Source organism: Carassius gibelio, chromosome A8, assembly GCF_023724105.1.
Source record: "Carassius gibelio isolate Cgi1373 ecotype wild population from Czech Republic chromosome A8, carGib1.2-hapl.c, whole genome shotgun sequence".
NCBI lineage: Eukaryota > Metazoa > Chordata > Actinopteri > Cypriniformes > Cyprinidae > Carassius > Carassius gibelio.
In genome coordinates this window covers 8610538-8631794 of record NC_068378.1, presented here as the reverse complement: position 1 = coordinate 8631794, position 21257 = coordinate 8610538, and the positions used below count along the sequence as shown (strand labels likewise).

Sequence of the window (21257 nt, the reverse complement as noted above, 5' to 3'; positions counted from 1 at the left end):
TTCATGGACAGAGATGTTCATATATATTTTAAAGATCCCTTTATCCCGGAAGACTTCCCCATGTGAACTTCAGTTGACATTCACTACCCAAGTGTTTAATACTTGAATCAATATGCAAGCAAAGGCTGGACTACACTATGAATAATCACCCCTAATGTATACTGTTAAATATGCAGAGTGTCAAGGTGGTTGCTTGATGTGTATTTAACACTGTAATATAAATAAAACAACAACTGAATGAGTATGAAAAGACTTTATTTACCGAAAAGAAACCATCTTTTAGAACAGACCATTAAACATGGTGGAACTTTGAAGGAAAATCTCCCTTGTACACATGCCTTCAACAAACACTGACTGTTTATGTGAGAGAAAGGTAGAAATGGAAATACAGCCACGTCTCTTGCATTAAAACATTCTCATTTCCCCTCAGTGGGTATGATGGCCATATGAGAAGTTTTTATGTTATGATTTGGTAGAATAGTACAGATGTTTAGCCATTAATACACTGTATGATTATTCTTACTACTCCTAAGTCTTTGCAAACCTTTGAGTGATGCCTCCAACCAAACAGCTTTGCAATCAGAAAGAGGAGTGTTAATAATCAAGGTCAATTTGAAAGTTTACATTCTGGAATAAAAATCTTCTATAATTAACTGTGCAGTCTGTAATTTACTGTGCAAAGCTTATTTAGTGTTGCCAGAATTCTTTGACTCTCCATGTGACACCTTTTTGCTCACATCTCCTCCAGATCCAAACAAACCAAGGCACAAAAGCATGGCAACAATTACCTATACCAGTCCAAAACAATCAATCTCTGGAGCAAAACGTTGATCTGTAGTTTGCTATTAATAATCATCTATCTTGTAATTGTAGTTGTAGTCCAGTGTACCTGTCTCTTCTGGTGGGGTTGTGTTCTCTTCAAAAATTTCCCCAGGAGGCCAAGAGTCATACGAGGGAGTTATACTCTCTGTGGTTGGCGGAACGGTAGTTGTGGTCGTCGTAGATGTGGTAGGTGGTGGTGTTGGTGTTGTGTTGCTGGCTAGAAGTCTCTGTTGCCTTAGGCGGCGGATTTTCATCAGCCGTAATCGACGAAGACGAATCCTCATCCTCATGTCCCCACCATTACCATTAGAATTTGGGATTTGGTTACTGTTGTATGTGTAGCGCTGACCACTTCCCCTGTTGCCACTACTGAGCAATCGGATGGGTCTATTGCCGTGGAGAGCCATGATCTGTTTGATGCGGTCCCAGTTAGATTTGTTGAGGTCAAAGTTGCACAAGGTAGCGCCTGGGTCGAATCCTACAACACATAGACGGGACAAGGGGGCGTAGCCTTCTGCTCGGGCCGTTACACGGTACTCACCGGGATTTAGAAGTCGCCAGTAATCTCCAGATTCACCTAAGAGTAGAAGTCGTTTTTGAAATTTGTCAGTACCCTAAAAACAGGACAATTTTCAGAAATAAAAAAAAAATCTCACCTGTCCTGATGTCATGGTTGACTCCCTCCACAGACACAGTGGCATTGGAAATAGGATTGCCCTCCTTATCCCTCACAACTCCCTTAATGCCCCGATGCACCTGGTAAAAGGACTGTGGTTAACGTATGGTTGCGCAGGGCAGTGTTGTAGACGGACTGAAGTCAATCTCAAGCTTGATTCCTAATTTTTAGGAGCATTTGGACTCTGCAATGACTTTGACTCGAATAGTTATAGAAAATAGGGTCTTGATATGGACTTAAGTCTGAGTCTGTTTTTGTCCAGATTCAAGTTCAACAACTCTGTTGCAGGATTCTTAAAATCTTACCTACAAGGGATATACTGTTTCTAAACACTTGCGACTGATATCAGTAGCTCACCTGAGCCATGAAGGTCAGCAGGGCCTCTTTGTTGTGCTCCCACTCTCTTAAAAGGTCACTCTGATGAGGGAACTTATCACAGCCCAGGAAAATGGACAGCTCAAAACAGTTAGTGTGAAGGTAGCTGAAGTCATTCATACCTACATGAGAAGAAGGGGCAGGAATGGGTATTCAAATGAATATAAGTCTTAAGGGTGACAGTGTAGATTCAAATTGATCTTACTGATCCTTCTAGATCAAGGGTGTCCAATTCTGCTTTTGGAAGACCACCTTCCTGCAGAGTGTAGCTTCAACCCTTATAAAATAAACCTAAACCTGAGCTGAAAGCTAATTTCAGTCTTCTGGATTTAACAATTTTTCATGGTATATCTTCCTCGTCATTAATACCTTTTCTGATTCCAAGCCTCTATTCCATTTCAGTTGGAGAATACAGTATCAACAGACATTTAGAAACACTATTCGTTTTAGTACACCTTTAAGCCAAGCTACAGTACTAAGATATTCACAGTGTATACTGCAGTCCACAGACTCACAGTGTCAAGAACATCAACATTTAATTGATTCAGAAAAGATTCATGTCCGTCTGGCAGAATGAGATTTTGGTGTGGTGTAGATAAGCACTGTTTGTTGTTTACTTCTGTTATTAGAAAAATCCTTTGGACTCATAACATCAGACATAACAACCGGATAAAACTTCCAGGCAGGACTGGGGAAGCTTATCTCAGCAGGAAGGTGGTCCACAGGAGCAGGATTGGACATTCCTCTTCTAAATTATCCACTTAATGGTCTATCATTTGATTGTGCAACACAAATCCCTAATGCTCACTTCCTGGGATGGGCTTCCACTTAGCACGGTTGACAATTCCCATTCCACCTGTTGGGTCATCAGTATGGCATCCTCCCTTATAGGTTTGAGACATAGTGTGGTGAGTAGAGGCATAAGATATGGCTAACCAGCGGAACAAAGATTCGTCTTCAATCGATCTGATCTCCTCTTCTGGTTCAACTTCTCCATATCCCTCCCTGTGTCCCTCAGAGTATCCTTCTTGATAACCCTCATGGTATCCTTCAGAGTGACCCTCTTGATGGTATCTTTGGTTCTCATCATGGTACCTTTGGTTCTCATCATGGTACCTTTGGTTTTCATCATGGTACCCTTGGCTCTCATCATGAAATCCTTGGCTCTCCTCATGATATCCTTGGTTTTGATGGTGATACCCATAACTTTCTTGATGGTACCCATAGTTCTCTTGATGATATGCATGGTTTTCATGAGGGCCACTGTAGCTCTCCTGATGGTATCCAATGTGAAGGTAAGGGTGGGGTTCTTCTTCTTCCTCTTCGTCATACTGTCGCTTATGTCTGTTTCCTCTAGGGTTTCGTTTTTTCTCCATCTCCTCAGACTCCTTGGTGAGCCGACGCATGTCGAAGGGGTATGTGACCAGTCTCTCGCCACCCTGCAGGTTGGCACCAAGCACAAATGGATGGCTCTCCATCCAGGAGATAAGGGCAAGAGTCTCCATTGCAACCTGAAGGGTAGAACATAAAGAATATTATACAGCAGTTGGTTTCTGTCCTATAATCTGATTAGCCTAGTTCAAGGCGTTCAAGATAAGAGTGTGTGAGTGCTGCGTTCATTCATTAAATGCAAATAACACAGCATTATTTCCTTACTTACTGAGCCATTGCTTGAAAGGATACCCTCAGGAATGGGTACATGGTGATTTGATATCAATTTTGGCACCATGCCCTTATCCTCTGCATCCCAAAGAATGTTATTTAAGTCTGGAAAGTTCTGGAATATGTCATGGCCATCTTCAGTCCAGTGCCCTAATGTCCAGCTGCCCAACTCAGAGCCCTGTGAAACAAAGTTACAGCGTGTATATTACTTCAATGAGATTGTCACAACACCATTTCTATTTGTACATTTGGTAGACAGTTTTATCCACATTGATCTGTTAAACCTGTTCAGTTGATAAATCACTTAACTAGCAATGACCTTGGCATTGCTAGAACAATACAGTACACTACAGAAGATGCAATTGTTAACAGTTTATATGTGAATTATATGATTTTATGCAAGGGTTCCTCAAATCTTGCCCTGGAGGGCTAATTCACTGCAGAGTATAGCTCCAACCCTGATAAAACTCACCTACCTCTGATTTTCGAATGATCCTGAAAACAAAGACTAGCATGCTCGGGTGTGTTTGATTAGGGTTCCAACTAAACTCTAAAGGACAGTGGATCTCGTGAGCCAGATTTTAGAATCCCTGCCATAAGCCATAATGGTTGAATTCCTAAAAAAAATAAATCTGGCACTTCTAAAACATTGCTTTGTTAATTTAAGCAGTCCATCATGTCAAATTCAGGGCTATCTGTACAGTAATAAGCTATTTGGTGAGGACTTACTTCTTTACCAAACATGTAGTTGTTTATTAGCTCAATTGGTGAATAACTTTAGCTCTTTCTGAATTAGCGTAATGTTACTAAATATTAATATTAGATATCCAAGATTTTGGGGAAATTAGTTAGAAAGCAACTTCTGGCAACCTAGTAACATCACATATTTCACTTTCAACCTCTGTATACATTATAACGCACCTTTTCAAAAGCTTTCATATGGCCATCAGGATTAACTGATGGCACCAGGTGAATTCGTGTCTCATCAACAAGGAGGCGAACTCGAGGGTTGCCATCTTTATACTCTCTACACAGGTACTGCATAAGCATCAGAAGAAGCTCTCGTCCCAAAGCCTCATTCCCATGATAACCTGCTGTGTACCTGAACTCTGGCTCTCCTGAGGAAAGATGGTATGTTCATGAAATGGATAATGAACATAATTATATTGCTTGTTTCAGTACCTGTAACCATACTGGAATAATAATACTGTGAATAAATTCTTCCATATGTTCCTCACCTGTTTCATGCATCCCAGGATTATCAGTAATCTCCATGGCATAAATTTCCAGACCTTTAAAGCTCTTGCCCAAACTGTAGAATCTGGTGATGTTTGGACACTCATCAGAGATGGATTTCATGAGCTGTGCCAAAAAGAAAAGTCACGTTTGGAAGCGATTAGCACACATTTAGCGTTTTTTTTTTTTTTTTAAATGCACTCATCCCAACTGGTTTGTGCTACAAATATCAGTTACACTTCAAATCTTGTGGCTTAGAAATCCCTGGCAGCCACCCACACTTTTCTTAAATGTAAACTCTAGTGTATTTCTTATATCTTTTTTTCCATTCATGAACTTTTAAGACTCCGGGCATTGGCACTCTCCCTTCACCTTCTCCATGTCGAGGTAGTTGTGATGGGTGTAGTCCAAGTCATCTCGATGTGTCACTTCATTCTGACTCTGGTAATGGCTTAGAGGATCTGAGAAAAGACCAAATGCAAAATATTCAGTAATACACCTAAACTATAAATGAAGAGGTATTTAAACAATGTCCAGCATATTAGTAACAGGAAATATTTTGTCGTTGCACAATGCACAAACAAACAAATAAAAATAAAGACCACAACAGGTCCTGAGTTTCTTACCTGGTACGGGGCATCCCAGAACCTCCATCCTCATACACATGGTGCCATTCCAGCTTTGTGGCAAGATGCGTATATAACGTGCCACTACCGGCTCCATAAACTGAGACAACACTGGGGTGTTTTTATCGGAGTTACCAAAGAATAACTGAGAGCAAAAAGAAAAATTGTTGAAATTACAATGTGTTAATAAAAAGTGCTGCACTTTAAACCTGGCCTATTGTAACACATGCATAGAAACAATTTTCACTCAGAATGAGTCACAAACAACTAGTAACACATTGAATGGCATTTTGAAGTAGAGAGAAAGGACAAAGCATTTTATTGTACAGTGTACTCCGGTAATGATGTTTTATTCAAAAACATAAAAAGTACCGAACAGCTAAAAGACCCCATTGACTTTCCCTTATATGTAAAAAATATGATGGGAACCATCAACTGTCTGGTTACCTACAGTACATTCTTCAAAATATCTTCTTTTGTGTTCAACTGAAAGAAACATGCAGTTTTGGAACAATTTAAGGTTGAGTTATGTTATGACAGACTTTCATTTTTGGGTGAACTCTTTTTAAGCCCCACAGAAAGATTTAGCAACCAAAAGAAGAATAGAAAATGATGACAATCTGGCAACCTACCCATTCAGCATATCCATCATGAAGGACAGTCCACTCTCTGCTGTCATTACTAAACGCCACATAGTAAGAAGACACATAGTCGCTCCTGAAAAAACAAAACAAAATTACAAGGACTATAGATGTAGACTTTATATATACTGTGCAAGGTCTCCAAGGTTTCTAATGTTTGTCTTACTCTAAGGGGTCATCTCGACCCTGAGTGATAACGCCAGTGAACTCTGTTAGTGTGCGAGCATCCAGTTCAATCCAGTTGACTTTCTCTTCAGGGTTTGCACACCATGCCCCACCATTCATATCATCTTCATCCCCAGACGCCTGTGAGATGAACCAGTTAAACACCACATCACTTTTAGTTGCCAGTAATGAATTTTCAGAGTGACTATCTGCATATGTTTTTACCTGAATATTGAGACGAGCTCTGTGTGAGCCATAGCGATGTTGATAAACAGAGGAAGTCAGCAGCTGGTCATTCTCTATGCGGTGAGACTCCATACCCAGAGGAGGACAAACTAATACACATCACAAACCAGAGAAAACAAAATGTTCACACAATATGTTGAAGTACAGAGTGAAATTAGTTTATCTGTGCTTTCTCACTAAGCACTGTCCTACACTTTCTGAAGGCATCACATTAACTACATTTATGTCCTTTTATTTATATATTTTTATTGATGTTCTCAGTCATTCATTCTTTAATTATAATTGAACATAGTAGCAATTTTTATAAATTTTTATTTATTTTAAAACTGACACCAATATGTATGGCAATATGTAAATGTATGCAGGTACATATACAGATCTATCTCAATAAATTAGAATTTCATGGAAAAGTTTGTTTCAGTAATACAAATCAAATTGTGAAATCTGTGTATTAAATAAATTCAATGCACACAGACTTAAGTAGTTTAAGTCTTTGGTTCTTTTAATTGTGATTATTTTGGCTTACATTTAACAAAAACCCACCAATTCTCAACCAATTACAATATGGTGACATACCAATCAGCTAATCAACTCAAAACACCTGTCAAGGTTTCCTGAGCCTTCAAAATGGTCTCTCAGTTTGGTTCACTAGGCTACACGCTCATGGGGAAGACTGCTGATCTGACAGTTGTCCAGAAGATAATCATTGACACCCTTCACAAGGAGGGTAAGCCACAAACATTCATTACCAAAGAAGCTGGCTGTTCACAGAGTGCTGTATCCAAGCATGTTAACAGAGAGTTGAGTGGAAGGAAAAAGTGTGGAAGAAAAAGATGCACAACCAACCGAGAGAACAGCCTTAAGAGGATTTTAAGAATTTGAGTGAACTTCACAAGGAATGGACTGAGGCTTTTTTTTTTGAAAACCAAAGTAACTTCACCCGTTTACCAAGAAATTTTGGAGCACTTCATGTTTCCTTCTGCTGACCAGCTTTTTGAAGATGCTGATTTCATTTTCCAGCAGGATTTGGCACCTGTCTACACTGCCAAAAGCACCAAAAGTTGGTTAAATGACCATGGTGTTGGTGTGCTTGACTGACCAGCGAACTCCCCAGACCTGAACCCCAGAGAGAATCTATGGACTATTGTCAAGAGGAAAACAAGAATAGGAGACCAAACAATGTAGATGAGCTGAAGGCCACTGTCAAAGAAACCTGAGCTTCCAGACCACCTCAGCAGTGCCACAAACTGATCACCTCCATGCCACGCTGAATGGGGGAGTAATTAAAGAAAAAGGAGCCCCTACCAAGTGAGTAAATGTACAGTAAATGAACATACTTTCCAGAAGACCAACAGTTCACTAAAAATTGTAATTTTTTTAATTATTATTATTGGTCTCATGAAGTATTCTAATTTGTTGAGATTGGTGGGATTTGATTGAATTGGAGAGTTTTTGTTAAATGTGAGCCAAAATCATCACAATTAGAAGAACCAAAGACTTATAAAACTACTGAATTTATTTAATACACGAGTTTCACAATGTGAGTTGAACTTCTGAAATAAATTAACTTTACCACAACATTCTAATTTGAGATGCACCTGTAAATGTATATTAGTTTTAACTAGCAAGGTAAATTGAAACAATATAGACAGACTGTGCACATTCTTGTGTCATCAAGAAACAACAACTATAATGGAACTTAACATACAGTATATTTAACTTCTATCATTTAACTTAACTTTTAACTTCAAAAGTTAATTTGTTCAGCCACTTGTCTTAATTCAGAGTAATTTTCCTGAAGCATTAAGGACTATATCCAATGCATGCGTTTCATGAGCAAGGAAGACATTTGGAATTTCCTTTGAAAAGAGCCAGCTGTGGAATTGGAGCAGGTTTTGGCAGGATTCGGCATCTGTAATGACTTAAAAACAGCTAAAGTCTTACAAAATGTTCTCAAAAAAGGTCTCATATTCACTTGAACCTAATGAAGGCTTCATCAAGATATCACTATTTCAGTTACGTTTGTTAGCATTAATTATGTTAGTGTTAATTTAAGACAAGCTTTGAGGAACATATTTGTTTGGTAAGATCTGCAGCAAGAACTGAGAGCTTGGAGAGCTTCAGTATTACATCACTTGAGTGCTCTTATATAAGTTTGTTGCATGTTAGAGTTTTATAAAATAATTTCACAGTCATTTTGCCCTGAGTGTATTTATTGCTCTATGTTATCTATTAAGTGATGGATCCCGTCTTTCTGCATGCCTAAACCGAGCCCCCACCACTCACTTTTAGGCTCTCTGTAAACACGTGGTGGAGGTCTGTCAATCCTGGGTTCCCTCTCCCTCTCCTCATGCCTCCTCTCTTCTCTTTCTGAGGAGACAAATTATTTGAGAAAACACAAAGTTCACCACTGATACTATGGATTCATTAGCATGAAATATCAAGATTAATCTCTTAACTTCCTTGTAATTAAAGGGATAGTTCACCCAAGAATAAACTAGAATGAGTTGGCAAAAACCAGCATCATAGTACCATATATGCAGTATTTTGTCTTGTTTCTAGTCAGCGTGATTGTCAGGCCTGAATGAAAGTCAGTTCTGACTGAGTAACTTGTAGATCTGCGTTCAAACCACAAACTGTTTCAGATGATTCAGTCTAATTTGGTGAACTGGTTCATTCACTAAAAAGAACCGGTTCAAATGAAATGATTCATTCGCGAACAGGACATAACTGTACAGTAGACTGTTTTTTCTCTGTATTACTGGTAATAATGTTGTAAATAAGGCTCAGTTTCTTGCACAGACTGATCATTTCGCTTCATAAGACCTCAATTTATCGCCAGGAGCCATGTGTATTAATTTTGTGTTTTTTGATATGTTTTTTTTTTTCCTCAAAGACGGGCAGCCACTGACTTGCATTTTTCTACATTGAAGAGCACCAGAGCAACACTCCACATATATATCATAGAAACATATATGAATTTGACACCAAATATCTTGATCGTACAGTAGATTCTTGCAATGCTTTTGGTAAATGTTATACTGTTCACAATCCTCTGGAAAGTTCTGGAGCTCCATTTCCATTAATCTTTACAATCCAGGGAGGATGTAATATAGATCTGTGCCCTGTAAATCTGAAGATAATTGTTCTTGAAATACTCCGAGACCAGTCATTGTAACATCTTGACCATAAGTATATTCGCAAATCAAAGATAATGTCCTTTAAACAAGTTAGCATCAGTTTTTGCTTTTTGTAGCAAGCAAGCACATGTCTTTTTGCTGAAAAATTATTATTTACTTTTAGTAAATGAAAGAATAAAAATGTAAAATTATTAGTAATGTTTTTTAAGCTTGAACATGTACTGTGCTAAAATGAAGCAATTTTGGATTACTGGATTATCCATACATCATTTTTTAGAAAAACCATGTTTAAAAAACAAGCAAACTTTGAATTATTCACAGTATCACCTGGAACTTTCTCAATTTCTTTCTCAGCTCGCTTTCTAATTTTGGTTGATAAGTCCTGTTCTTTAATATCCTGCATATCGAAATCCTAATTCCTGCTCCACTGCCTTAGGCCAGAGGAAAGGATATTGTTGAGTCTGTCAGGAACCAAAACTGAAAACAGAGCTCATGGGAACAAGGTCCGTTCTCTGTTTTTAATGGATGCTTGTCATTCAGTGATTTCCCACAAAGTCTATAATCAAGTGTAACAGATTGTGGGGCAGCTGGAAGACAAAACCGAGGTTCAAACTAACAGTGTTATTTAAATGATTTGTATTACAGAGAGTCATGTTGAGCGCTGTTGGCAATGCGCATTAATGTTTTTCATCAGTAAGGTATTTTTTCAGTTCAGCTCAAGATAAACCAAACAAAAGGAATGAATTGATATAAAAAACAAAAGAAAGTACACTCATTATATTAACTGACAAATTTCAATATATGAAGATAAAAACAATGTACCTTTTCCCTCTTGCTCTTTTCTTTCTCTTTCTCTCCCTCTTTCCCTCTCCTCTACCAGTTTCTTTTCTGTTGACAAAACAGAAACCAAGGGTATAACTGAACGCATTAAATAACAGTTCAGTGTCACACACTAAGTACAGCAGGTTTCACAAGTCTGAGACAACTGAATTAGAAAAAAAAAAAATTAAAACAAAGTTACATATTACAATGCATAAGAAATAATCAATATTCCGAGCTTTTAGGTCACTAATCAGATAAGTAAGTTTTTGTTTTGGAAACAAAACATACATATTTTATTCATTAAAGCAAAAGAGGACAAACAAAATACTAAATTCAAAATATCTGAGGCCATATGAACTGCAAGTCTTGTTTGCAACTGAAGTGGATTAGATTAAAACTGAATCAGATGATCAAATCAAAATGGTTCCTGACACACTTGTGCCTTAGTGGTTTGCCAGATTTCCATTTTATAGCCTAATAAAAACAGGCTCTGCGTGCATAATCAGAAACCGGTGACATTTTTTGGTTTTACTCCAGGAAATAGATTTGTTACAATTTTTTTATTTATTAATACAAGATAAGTGCTCCATGCACCAAATATCATCTTACCTCTTAAAACTTGATAACATGGGCAAAAAGGCGTTTTTATACATGCATATTATTTTTACAGTAAGGTATAAGTTAACATTAGTTAATTAATCAGCTAATATTAACTAAGAATGAGCAATACATTAGTTACAATACAGTCATGGCCAGAAATATCGGCACCCTTGGTAAATATAACCAAATATGGCTTTGAAAATGTATCTGCATTGTTAATCCTTTTGATCTTTTATTTAAAAATAAATAAATAATAATAATCACAAAAAGCTTACCTTTTATTGGATAATAAGAATTTAAAATGGGGGGAAATATAGTTATGAAATACATGTTTTTCTCAAATATATGTTGGACACAATTATTGGCACCCCTCAAAATTCTTATGAGTAAAATATCTTTGAAGTATATTCCTATTCATATTCACAATTTTTAGCACTGCAGGGTGATTATGAACATGAAATTATCCAGCCATGGATAAAAGAAATATAAATAGGAGGGAAAACAAAGCCAAAAATCCCTTAATCATCCATCACAATGAGAAAAAACAAAGAATATATTTCTGACGTGCAGCAAAAGATAATTGAGCTTCACAAATTAGTGAATTAGTGAAGTGGCTTTAAGAAAAGAGCTAGAACAGTGAAAATTTCCATTTCCACCATCAGTACAATAACTAAGGGCTTCCAATCAACAGAAAATATTACGAAACTGCCTGGAAGAGGACGTGTATCTATATCGTCCTAATGCACGGTGAGGAGGAGAGTTTGAGTGGCCAAAGACTCTTCAAGGATCACAGCTGGAGAACAGTTTGTTGAGTCTCGGGGTCAGAAAAACTTAAAAAATTGTCAAACAGCACTTACATCACCATGTGTTGTTTGGGAGGGTTTCAAGAAAAATTCTCCTAGCTCATCCAAAAACAATCCCTTCACAATTCACAATTCATATTCAGTTATCAGACACGACAGGAACTTCAAAAGGGACTGGCTTCTATGGTCAGATGAAACACAAAAATGAGCTTTTTAGAAGCAAACACTCCAGATGGATTTGGTGAACACAAGGATAAAAAGTACCCCATGTGAACAATGAAATATACTGCTGTATTTTTGATGTTGCGGGCCTATATTTCTGCTGGAGGTCCTGGACATCTTGTTTAGATACATGGCATCATGGATTCTATTAAATACCAACAGATAAAATAAAACAAAAGTGACTGACTCTGTTGGAAATTTTGTAATGGGCCATGTTTGGATCTTCCAACCGTACAATAATACAAACACAACCCTCAAAAACAACACAGAAATGGGTCACTGAGCTCAAAACCAAGCTTCTGCTATAGCCATTCCAGTCCTCTGAGCTGAACCCTATAGAAAGTTAGAGGAGTGAACTGAAGAGAAGAAGCTGGGAATCTGAAGGGTCCGGAGTGAATATGGATGAAGGAATGGTCTCTGATCTCTTGTCAGGCGTTCTCTAACCTCATCAGGCATTATAGCAGAAATCTCAGAGCTGTTAAACTGGCAAACTGAGGTTTCGAAAAGCATTGAATAAATCGGTGCCGTTAATTGTGGCCAATGTGTATTAAAGAAAAACATTTATTTCATAATGATATTTTCCCCCATTTTAATCTCTTATTATCCAATGAAAGGTTAGATTTTTGTGATTTAAAAAAAAATAAAAGATCAAAAGGATTAACAATGCAGATACATTTTCACAGCTTTCTTTGATCATATTTACCAAGGGTGCTGATATTTTTGGCCATGACTGTATTTTTTTTAGCTTTATGTTAGTTAATAGTACAACTATTCATTGTTAGTTCATATTAGCTCAAATCCATTAAATAATACTAACAAATACAACTTTTGATTTGAATAATGCATTAGTAAACATTCAAATTAATATTAACTACTGTAAGATTAGTAAATGCATTATTAGTATTTATCAATGACTAATATTAACAAGCATACTGTAATGTGCTACTGTTTTTTTCTTCTTCTTCTTATTTGGAGTAAGATTCAGTTGGGGAGGAGATATACTACAGACAATAGGAAAATATATCCATTTATAATTTTGATCTAATGTCAACATGACTTAAAATGTTCAGCTTGACATCAAGCAGCACCTCTGCGTCTCTGAAAGTGTTTATTTGAGTGCAGAAATGGCAGGTCACACTGTCTGTACTCTTATTAAGACGAGAGCGAGGCCAACACCTCGGTTTTCTTTTCAAAATAGAGTATCAAAGCGGTTTGTACCATGTCCATATTCATATTCTTCATACCAGTTGTTTTCAAATGGAGGGACGGTGGGCTCCTCTGTGACAGAAAATAAAATAAATGCAAGTTAAATTTGGGAGCTTTACTGACAGTACAGTAGACTTTAAAAAACTTTAATGTTTGCTAAATGTCTGTCGCTGCTGAACTGCTGTCTTTTGTAAGAACCACACTAGACATTGTGGATTTTAAATAGTGTGAAAACAAGATGTTTCATGAGATGGGTGTATACTGTGGTATAAAAAGTTTTATTTGATTCACACACAAATTTATAGGGTACTAAAATCCACTCTTCTGTAATGTAAAATATAACAGTAAAACATGAGACCTACTAACCCAACTGACTGTTAAACCTACTTTTTTGTCTGTTTTAAACATGTTTTAGATTATAGTCACAATTACATAATGTAAACAATTTAATTTTAAAACATAGTAGCAGTCTGCAGTAATAGTAAAAACAAAGTAGTAACACATGAACATTTAATAAATCATAATGTATTATCAGAGTTTTTAGAAGGAACGATCAGTTTACCTGTGGTAGTGTAATGCCAGTCATTGTCAGTAGAGCTGATCTCTTTACCATCAGGAAAAGGCATGTTTTCTGGCTGCTCATCTGTTGCCAAAAAAGGTTTATTAGCTGAAGAATCAGTCTTTTTTGACCATTTGGTAACTAACTTTAATTACTGGAAGACTCACATCTGGCATCCCAGTAATCATCCTCATCATCAGGTGGACGGCCAGCGATCACAGAGGTTGTAGGTGCGGGTTCATCCACCTTCCAGTAATCATCGTCTGACAGTAAATGAAAGGAAATGTTAAACGTGATGAACGAAAGTGGTATTTGTGTACACAGACATGAGTGATGTTCTGTTTACATGAGTCAGGATAAGGTGGGGAATACTCGTCCGTGTCAGGAGGAAAGTCTGTTGGAAATCCTGTGGTTTTCTCAATCGGAGGGTTTGTAGGCTTTGCCTCTGTTGGTGACTCTGTAGGAAATTCTGTGGATACCAAACAGTCTTTGTAAGTGCAAGTCGATTCTTCCAGTTCGTCTTATTCTAGACGTGGCATGTTCTACAAGGTTGTTTTAAAATGCTTCAGCAGACGCTACAAGTCGCTTCATTTTTATTTTTATTTTTCAATGGATGAATAGCTGAATTCCAGGTGAAAAACTACACTACCCATAATTCCTGAAGAGCGATCCACCAATCAGAGAAGCTGCTTTTACAATACAAACATAAATTGTGAATACCTACAGTATATCAAAAATTTTAATATGTATACGTTTCATAATGCTTCATTTGATGAGTTAAATCTTTTGTAAAACAATGTCATTTGATATATACGGTTTTGCTTCAAATCAGACTGTGCAATGTTATGATTCATTTCTGAGCTGGTTGGTTTGGTTATGTCTGGTAATTTTTATGAAGAATGTTTTGAAATCCCCATGGAGAAAACAAGTGGGGAAATCACTTATAGAGAACCAAGGTGGTCAATGTTCTGCTCCAACCTGCACCAAAAATACACAGATCTAAAACACTGAGTTTTTTTTAATGAGAAGGGCTTTTCTAACCTCCATCCCAGTACTGGTCTGGTTCAGGTTCATAAAACTCCTCGTCATACACAAAGGTCACAGAGGTTGTGGGAGCCTCAGTGGTGGTGGTGGTGGTGATCGTGGTGGTCTCCTCCCTGTTCTTCTTGCCTTTCTTCCCACCCTTCTCTCCTTTGTTCTTCTTCTCGCCCTTGGGTTTCTTGGTGGGCTTGGGAGCTTTGGGTTTCTTGGTGGGCTTGGGAGCTTTGGGCTTCTTTGTGGGCTTGGGAGCTTTGGGCTTCTTGGTGGGCTTGGGCTCTTTCTGTCGTTTTCCTCTTCCCTCCCTCTCAGTTTCTCGACGCATTCTCCATGCTTAAATAACACAGAGAAAATCAGCGTAAAATGACAGCGTAAGTCTTTATAATCAGTGATTATGTCCCCCTCTTGATGCAACAAACGCCTTGTTTGTAATGGGTTTTATTGGTTTTGTCGTGCCAAGAGACGGCATCACAGTATGATTAGGGGCGTAACTTTTCCATCATGCGCTTGAGGGATTCAGCCAATCACAACACACTGGCCAATCAGCGTACACCTTGCTTTTCAGAACAATTAGCTTTGTAAAAATTTAATTGATGTGGAAAATAATGTTCTTTGAACCTTAAACCGCATAAAACACATTGCATTACACCAAATACACAACCTAATGTTCATTTTAGCAACGTCATACGAACCATTTAAGAGTTTTTTTAAGGCAAGAGTGTAAAAATTAGCTTCAACATTTTTCTGAGATGTAAACTCCAGGGCGTAAATCATAGTAGAGTTGACACTCACTGTGAGCAATACCGCAAATGGAGTTGAAAGTTGAAGTTACGATATCACTTGAATATCTCACTCCTGCAAAAGGCTCTCAGAAAAGCCAATCAGATTCAAGGACCAGAAAGTACTATTGTTGTTACTATTGTTGTAGCTATAATGACTTTAACCTTGATATTTAATATAACCGACTGGCTGAGGCCAGCCTAAAAAGATGCTCAGGACAGTTGACGACGGGCCACTGCTGCGCATCGTCACGAAAGCTTATCTTTTTCACATGTTTTTATGCCTTACCGCTTGTCGATTTAAACATTAACCTCTAAAGAACAGTTCCTAAAAGAATGTGAATAATCTTAAGAGGAAATCATTGAAGAAAACCCTTTTTTAATAGATTTTAAAGATTGAAGACATTTCACAGCTAAAAAATACAGCCTGTCATGTCTGTTTTGTTTGAATCTGTCATGACCAAAATCCTGAAAGGCTTAATTGATACGAGCTGCTTCATCAACTGCAAGAAGTTTCGGGAAACCATACCAAGAAACAGCCAATTCTGGCTATTGTTTAAAAGCCTAGTTTTTTCCACAGCAACACTGGCTCCCTCAGTCAACCCACGCTTTTTGGACGCTTGTAACAGGAACGTACAAAGAGAAAGGAATGTATCTGTGTCTACCAGGATGTCTGGCTACACTTTGATAATTCCCTCCAAACTTCCAACACATTGTTCTGGACGACTCACTAATTCAAGCATCATTCAAACGGCCCATCTAGTAACTTCTGCTCCAGGTTTTGAAATGAGAAAAATAATCTCTATATAATACAAGAAATATTACAATGACTCATATGACTCTATGACTCTATACAGTTAGATTATACTTTTTTTTTAATTATGATTAAACAATACATAAAGGTCTAGAATATTTGAACATCCATTAAAAACTGTGTTAGTGATTGATTTTGTCTGTTCAGATTTGCTCATATTGTGTAAGCTGACACTGAAGGGAAGGTTTTGAGAAAGAGTCGTTGAACAGTGTTGGGTAAGTTACTCTGAAAATGTAATCAAATGACTGATTACGGAGTACTCCTTTTAAAAGTAATCACGTTACTGTTCTGATTACTTTATTTCAAAAGTAATTAGTAATTAGTTACATAACTAGTTACATTACTTTTTTTCTCTATGAAATTTATGAAATCCAATCATACACGCTCCTGATAAATATTTGTTATTAAAGCATCAACATTCACAGAGCACTGTTATTTTTAACTAAAGCAAGCGGCTGCTGCGTGCATGGTTTGGCAGAATGCAAGCAAAGAGCTCTGCATTTAAAATCTCTAAATTACAACTCAGTTCATCGCAATCTCACAAATCTCTGTTATAACACAATAAATATATGCATAATTAATATTTCATAATGTCTACAATTCGTGTGTTTATAATGAGAGGATTCTTGAGCATGCAAGGTTCAGCATTGCATTACTCAATGCTGCAAACACGTGTTATAGCCTAAATAGAAACTCTGCATACACTTGCACCTGCTAATCGTTTATATTTTATATTAGTTCATGTTGCTTTTGTGCAATAGATGAATAACATTTATTTGTTTTAGATATTTTATTTTTTTGATATTTCTATTTTACTGGAGTCCCGTGAATCATTTTATTCTCCTGAATCCCGCACACACACAAGTCTCTGCAAATCAAGTTAGCTAAACGTCAGCTAAATGAATATATGCAATAGCAAAGTCCATGGTTCAGTATTTTAATAGTTGCTGACAAAAACAAACAAAAACAAACTGAATCCAGCATGTTAAATGGATCATAAAAATGCAGACTGAACTTGATTTCTTATCATAATATTTATGATGATAATATTAATGTAAATACTTACAAAAGATGTTCAGCTTGGCCGTAGCTTGTGATTCTGTGGCCCAGTTTCTGGCCACACATTTGTATATCCCAGCATTGTTTAAATTGGCATTGAGAACAATGAGAATGGACGAGGACTTTCCACGACTCCGCACCATGAGATTGTCATGTTTTGTTAGAATCTTCTCACCATCAGGAGAAAACCATGTGATCTCTTCTGCACCCCCATCAACTAAGAAAGAAGAGAGAAAAAGTATTGAACCGAATTAGCATCTGAGCTAGTTCAACAACAAGCACATATCAAACCACTGCCAAATATATAATATATATTGTTCAATCTCATGCCATTCCAAACTCCTATGACTTTCTTTCTTCAATGGAAACACAATAGTTTTTGGATGAATTTTCCATTCTTTTATAAATACTTTTGCACTATATTCCAAGCCATTTGACAGCTTTGCATGAAGAACAGACTGAAACGTATATTTTCATTCAGTTAAAATGTTCCTCATGCACTTAAATAAAATACTGTATGGTGCCATTAATGTCAATGAAATGTAGTCTCAAATGTGGCATTGTAACATATTTGACTTTTGTTGTCCAATTCAGAGCTTTATTGGCTAGTCCCAATCCAATCCCTTTCATATTTTGTAAAGAGTAGATAGGATCTTCTCCAAAAATTCACCTTTTGTTGTCAATTGAAGAAAGTCATATGGGTTCGGAACAACATGAAGTTGAGTAAATGATAACAGAACTATTATTTTACGGTTAAACTGGCTTCTCACCTTTGCATAAAAATAGTCCCATTTGTCCAACATAAATCTTTGCATAGAGTGGGATTATCTTCACTTGCAGAAGATCTAGAGAAACATAATCAATTATTTTTGGCTCTTCATTTCCACATTTTTTCACACCGTCGACTCATATTTAATTGAAGCTCACAGACTGTCCCATTTAGAGTTCATAGCCTCATAAGTTGACACAGACACTCTGGCTCTTGAAACTAATCCTGTCATGTCTCCAAAGGGCAGTTTCATCCATACTGGGGAAGTTTTAAGCAAGATTCTTGCCAGTTGCTGTGAAGTCATTACCTCCACAGAGATAGTCCACAAAGCCAGTCCTCAGGAGTAATCTGGCAAAAGTTTACTTATCTGCCAGTCAACACTGGCTTGAAATGGTGAAGGGGGCTTCAAAACAGGAGAAGTAAGCTTCAACAGATTTCCTCTGCTCAGGGAGTAGGAAGCAATGAACACTTTGTAGGGACCATGTCAGTCAGAACACAGTTCATGCACGCAGCTCACTTCTAATAAACTGATTATCTGAATTAGGTGTGTTAACAAAGAGAGACATGCAAAATATGCAGAGCTGGGGGACGCGAGGACTGGAATTGAGAATGTCTGGTGTAGAGTATGGCTTGTTGTTTGTTGTTTCTCCAATAACAAATACAGACATGGTTTTATGTTTGTGCGGCGTGGCGCAATGCAACGCAACGCGTTAAAACACAGTATGAGTCATTATAATTCATAAATATGTTTCCACTGGATGCAACAAATGGCTCATTTGTAATGGGTTTTATTGGTTCTGTGTTGTCGCGCTGGTGTTTTGCATCACAGTATGATTAGGGGCGTAACATTTTTGTCACACTTTTGGCATTCAGCCAATCACAATGCACTGGATAGCTGGCCAATCAGAGCACATCTCACTTTTCAGAACAATGCGTTTCAGAAAGGCGGGGCAGAGAGGAGAAACAGTATGTGGTTTCTACCACATAAACACATTTCATTATACCAAATACACAAAATAATGTTTTTTAGCAACATCATAAGACCCCTTTAAGTCCTAAAAGGCAACCAAAAGACTCTACTCTCCCACTAAGGCAGAAACCTTTATGACAATCTTGTGAAATGCTGCTCACTACCTAGGGATTGACCAATAACATTATAGATATTTCTGTCTAAGACAGGGTGCCCAACCCTGCTCCTGGCGATCGACTGTCCTGCAAAGTTTGGCTCCAACCCTAATCAAACACACCTGCCTTTAACTTTTAAGTGAGCCTGAAGACTTAATTAGTTGCTTCAGGTGTGTTTGATTAGGATTGGAGCTAAACTTTGCAGGACAGTCGATCGCCAGGAGCAGGGTTGGGCAAGATATGTATAGTCAATGAATACATTCCTATTGGGTTCCACAGGGTGGGATATTGGAACGGTTCCTCTGTTTTTCTCAACACTTTTTGTATTTTTGTATTTTACTGATCAGTCCAGTTTGTCAGAGTGAGTCTGCTTCCCTTCATTAAATGGAAATGCTGTGTTACTGAATACCAAAAGCCTGCCATTAACCATATTTTCCAAACCTCAGCCACAGCGCTGCTATTTACTCTTAAATGAACTCCTTAATCCAAGTTGCAAGTGTAATGAAGCTATGACGTTCTTCCAATTTCTACAGTACTGTTTTTTTTCAGCTTCTCCATTCATCACATCGTGTCAGCTACATATTCATTTGTACTGGCGGTCTGCAGTGGTTTTCTTCCTCAGTGAGTTGGCTTCTTAGACTTGGCTTCTCCAAGCACAGGTGCTAGTGTTGAGTACGCACCTGCCACTTTCAACAAGAGCTTTGCACATGTAACTGCAAAAATCTGGTGTCCTTCAAGAAGAATCCCTGTCTTTGTTAAAGTAGCACTTAAAACGTGCCGTAAACTATGTGGAAAATATAACCTGTCAACATTAATACAGTGTGCTGCTGGAAAACGGCATCTTAAGTTATAAGCACTTTTGTTCCAAATCACAGAAAATTCGTCCTTGTTAACCCTTATGGTCTCTTGAGACTGATTTCACAGTTTTTTTACATAAGGGGTCCCAATGACCTCTTTTACTTATCCCAGTAGACATATATTATTGAAGTTTTCAGGGATCATTAAAAGTTATTATCAACCAGACAATGCTTATCCACTGGACTGTAAAAAGCTGTCATTACATGCCAAAATATAGCCAGAACGAATGTGAGTTGCAAGCATAATGAAGCCTTGACATTCTTTTGAAACACAAGGATGAAAGTCTGTCACTAGTATTTCATCCTCTTCATTCATCACACCATGTCAACTAAACATTCATTTGTACAGTCATTCAGCAGCATTTTTTTTTTCTTCCTCATTAAGTTGGCTTCCTAAACGTGGGTCCTCCAAACACAGGTGCAAGTACATTTTTCAACAGGGTTAAAAAGAACCTGACAGACAACAGCTATTTTGGCAGTTATACCTGCTTTAGTTGTTGCCCTTCTGTCCTCCACATGTTGCTCTGGGGTTGTGTGGCTGATAGCTGAGCGGCTGTGGTCTGTCAGTCCGTTTACAGTCCAGACACGAACCAGCAGGGACAGACAGAGAACTGAGAGTGCCGTCTGGTCCCTCCGACCAGGCATGGTACCTTATTCACTGCTGAAGACAGAAGAGGTTCTCCACAGACAGTACTTCTCTGAGGAGAGAAGTGAGAGGGAGTGCTGGAGAGAGAGAGAGAGAGAGAGACACAAGGGTGTGAGGAGAAGGGGAGGGGGAAAGAAACACAAGGATCTACGGAGGAGTGTAAAAACAGACTTGAAGAGTGAGGGTGGTAGAAAGAAAGAAAGAAAGAATAATACAGAGCAGAACCGTTTTATTGTAAAGTTTATTGCAAAGTGCCAAATCTAAAAAACATATATGGAGTTAAGGTACTGTAAAGAACCATTTAAGATCCATTTATGAGTTTTACTAGGTGATGAGAGCATTATGCAGTAGCTGTATAAACACAGAATC

General features: G+C 37.7%; 1 protein-coding gene across 2 annotated transcripts; it reads right to left on the bottom strand.

The window, feature by feature from the left end:
- Window positions 1-238: 238 nt before the first annotated feature.
- LOC128018342 (inactive carboxypeptidase-like protein X2) lies at window positions 239-20977 on the bottom strand. Of its 2 annotated transcripts, XM_052603800.1 has the most exons (22): window positions 20728-20977; window positions 18262-18336; window positions 17499-17708; window positions 14843-15172; window positions 14148-14270; window positions 13969-14064; window positions 13805-13885; window positions 13255-13314; window positions 10412-10477; window positions 8736-8819; window positions 6429-6538; window positions 6205-6344; window positions 6030-6114; window positions 5398-5542; window positions 5144-5232; window positions 4774-4897; window positions 4457-4653; window positions 3534-3713; window positions 2682-3384; window positions 1856-1995; window positions 1479-1578; window positions 239-1399 (listed from the first exon to the last, which is right to left on the bottom strand). In XM_052603800.1, the coding sequence occupies exons 1-22, from the start codon at window positions 20885-20887 to the stop codon at window positions 846-848; spliced, it is 3852 nt and encodes a 1283-aa protein (XP_052459760.1). In that variant the 5' UTR covers window positions 20888-20977; the 3' UTR covers window positions 239-845. The 2 variants fall into 2 exon arrangements, with proteins under 2 accessions (XP_052459760.1, XP_052459761.1); XM_052603801.1 differs by lacking the exon at window positions 13255-13314.
- Between the last annotated feature and the right edge of the window lie 280 nt (window positions 20978-21257).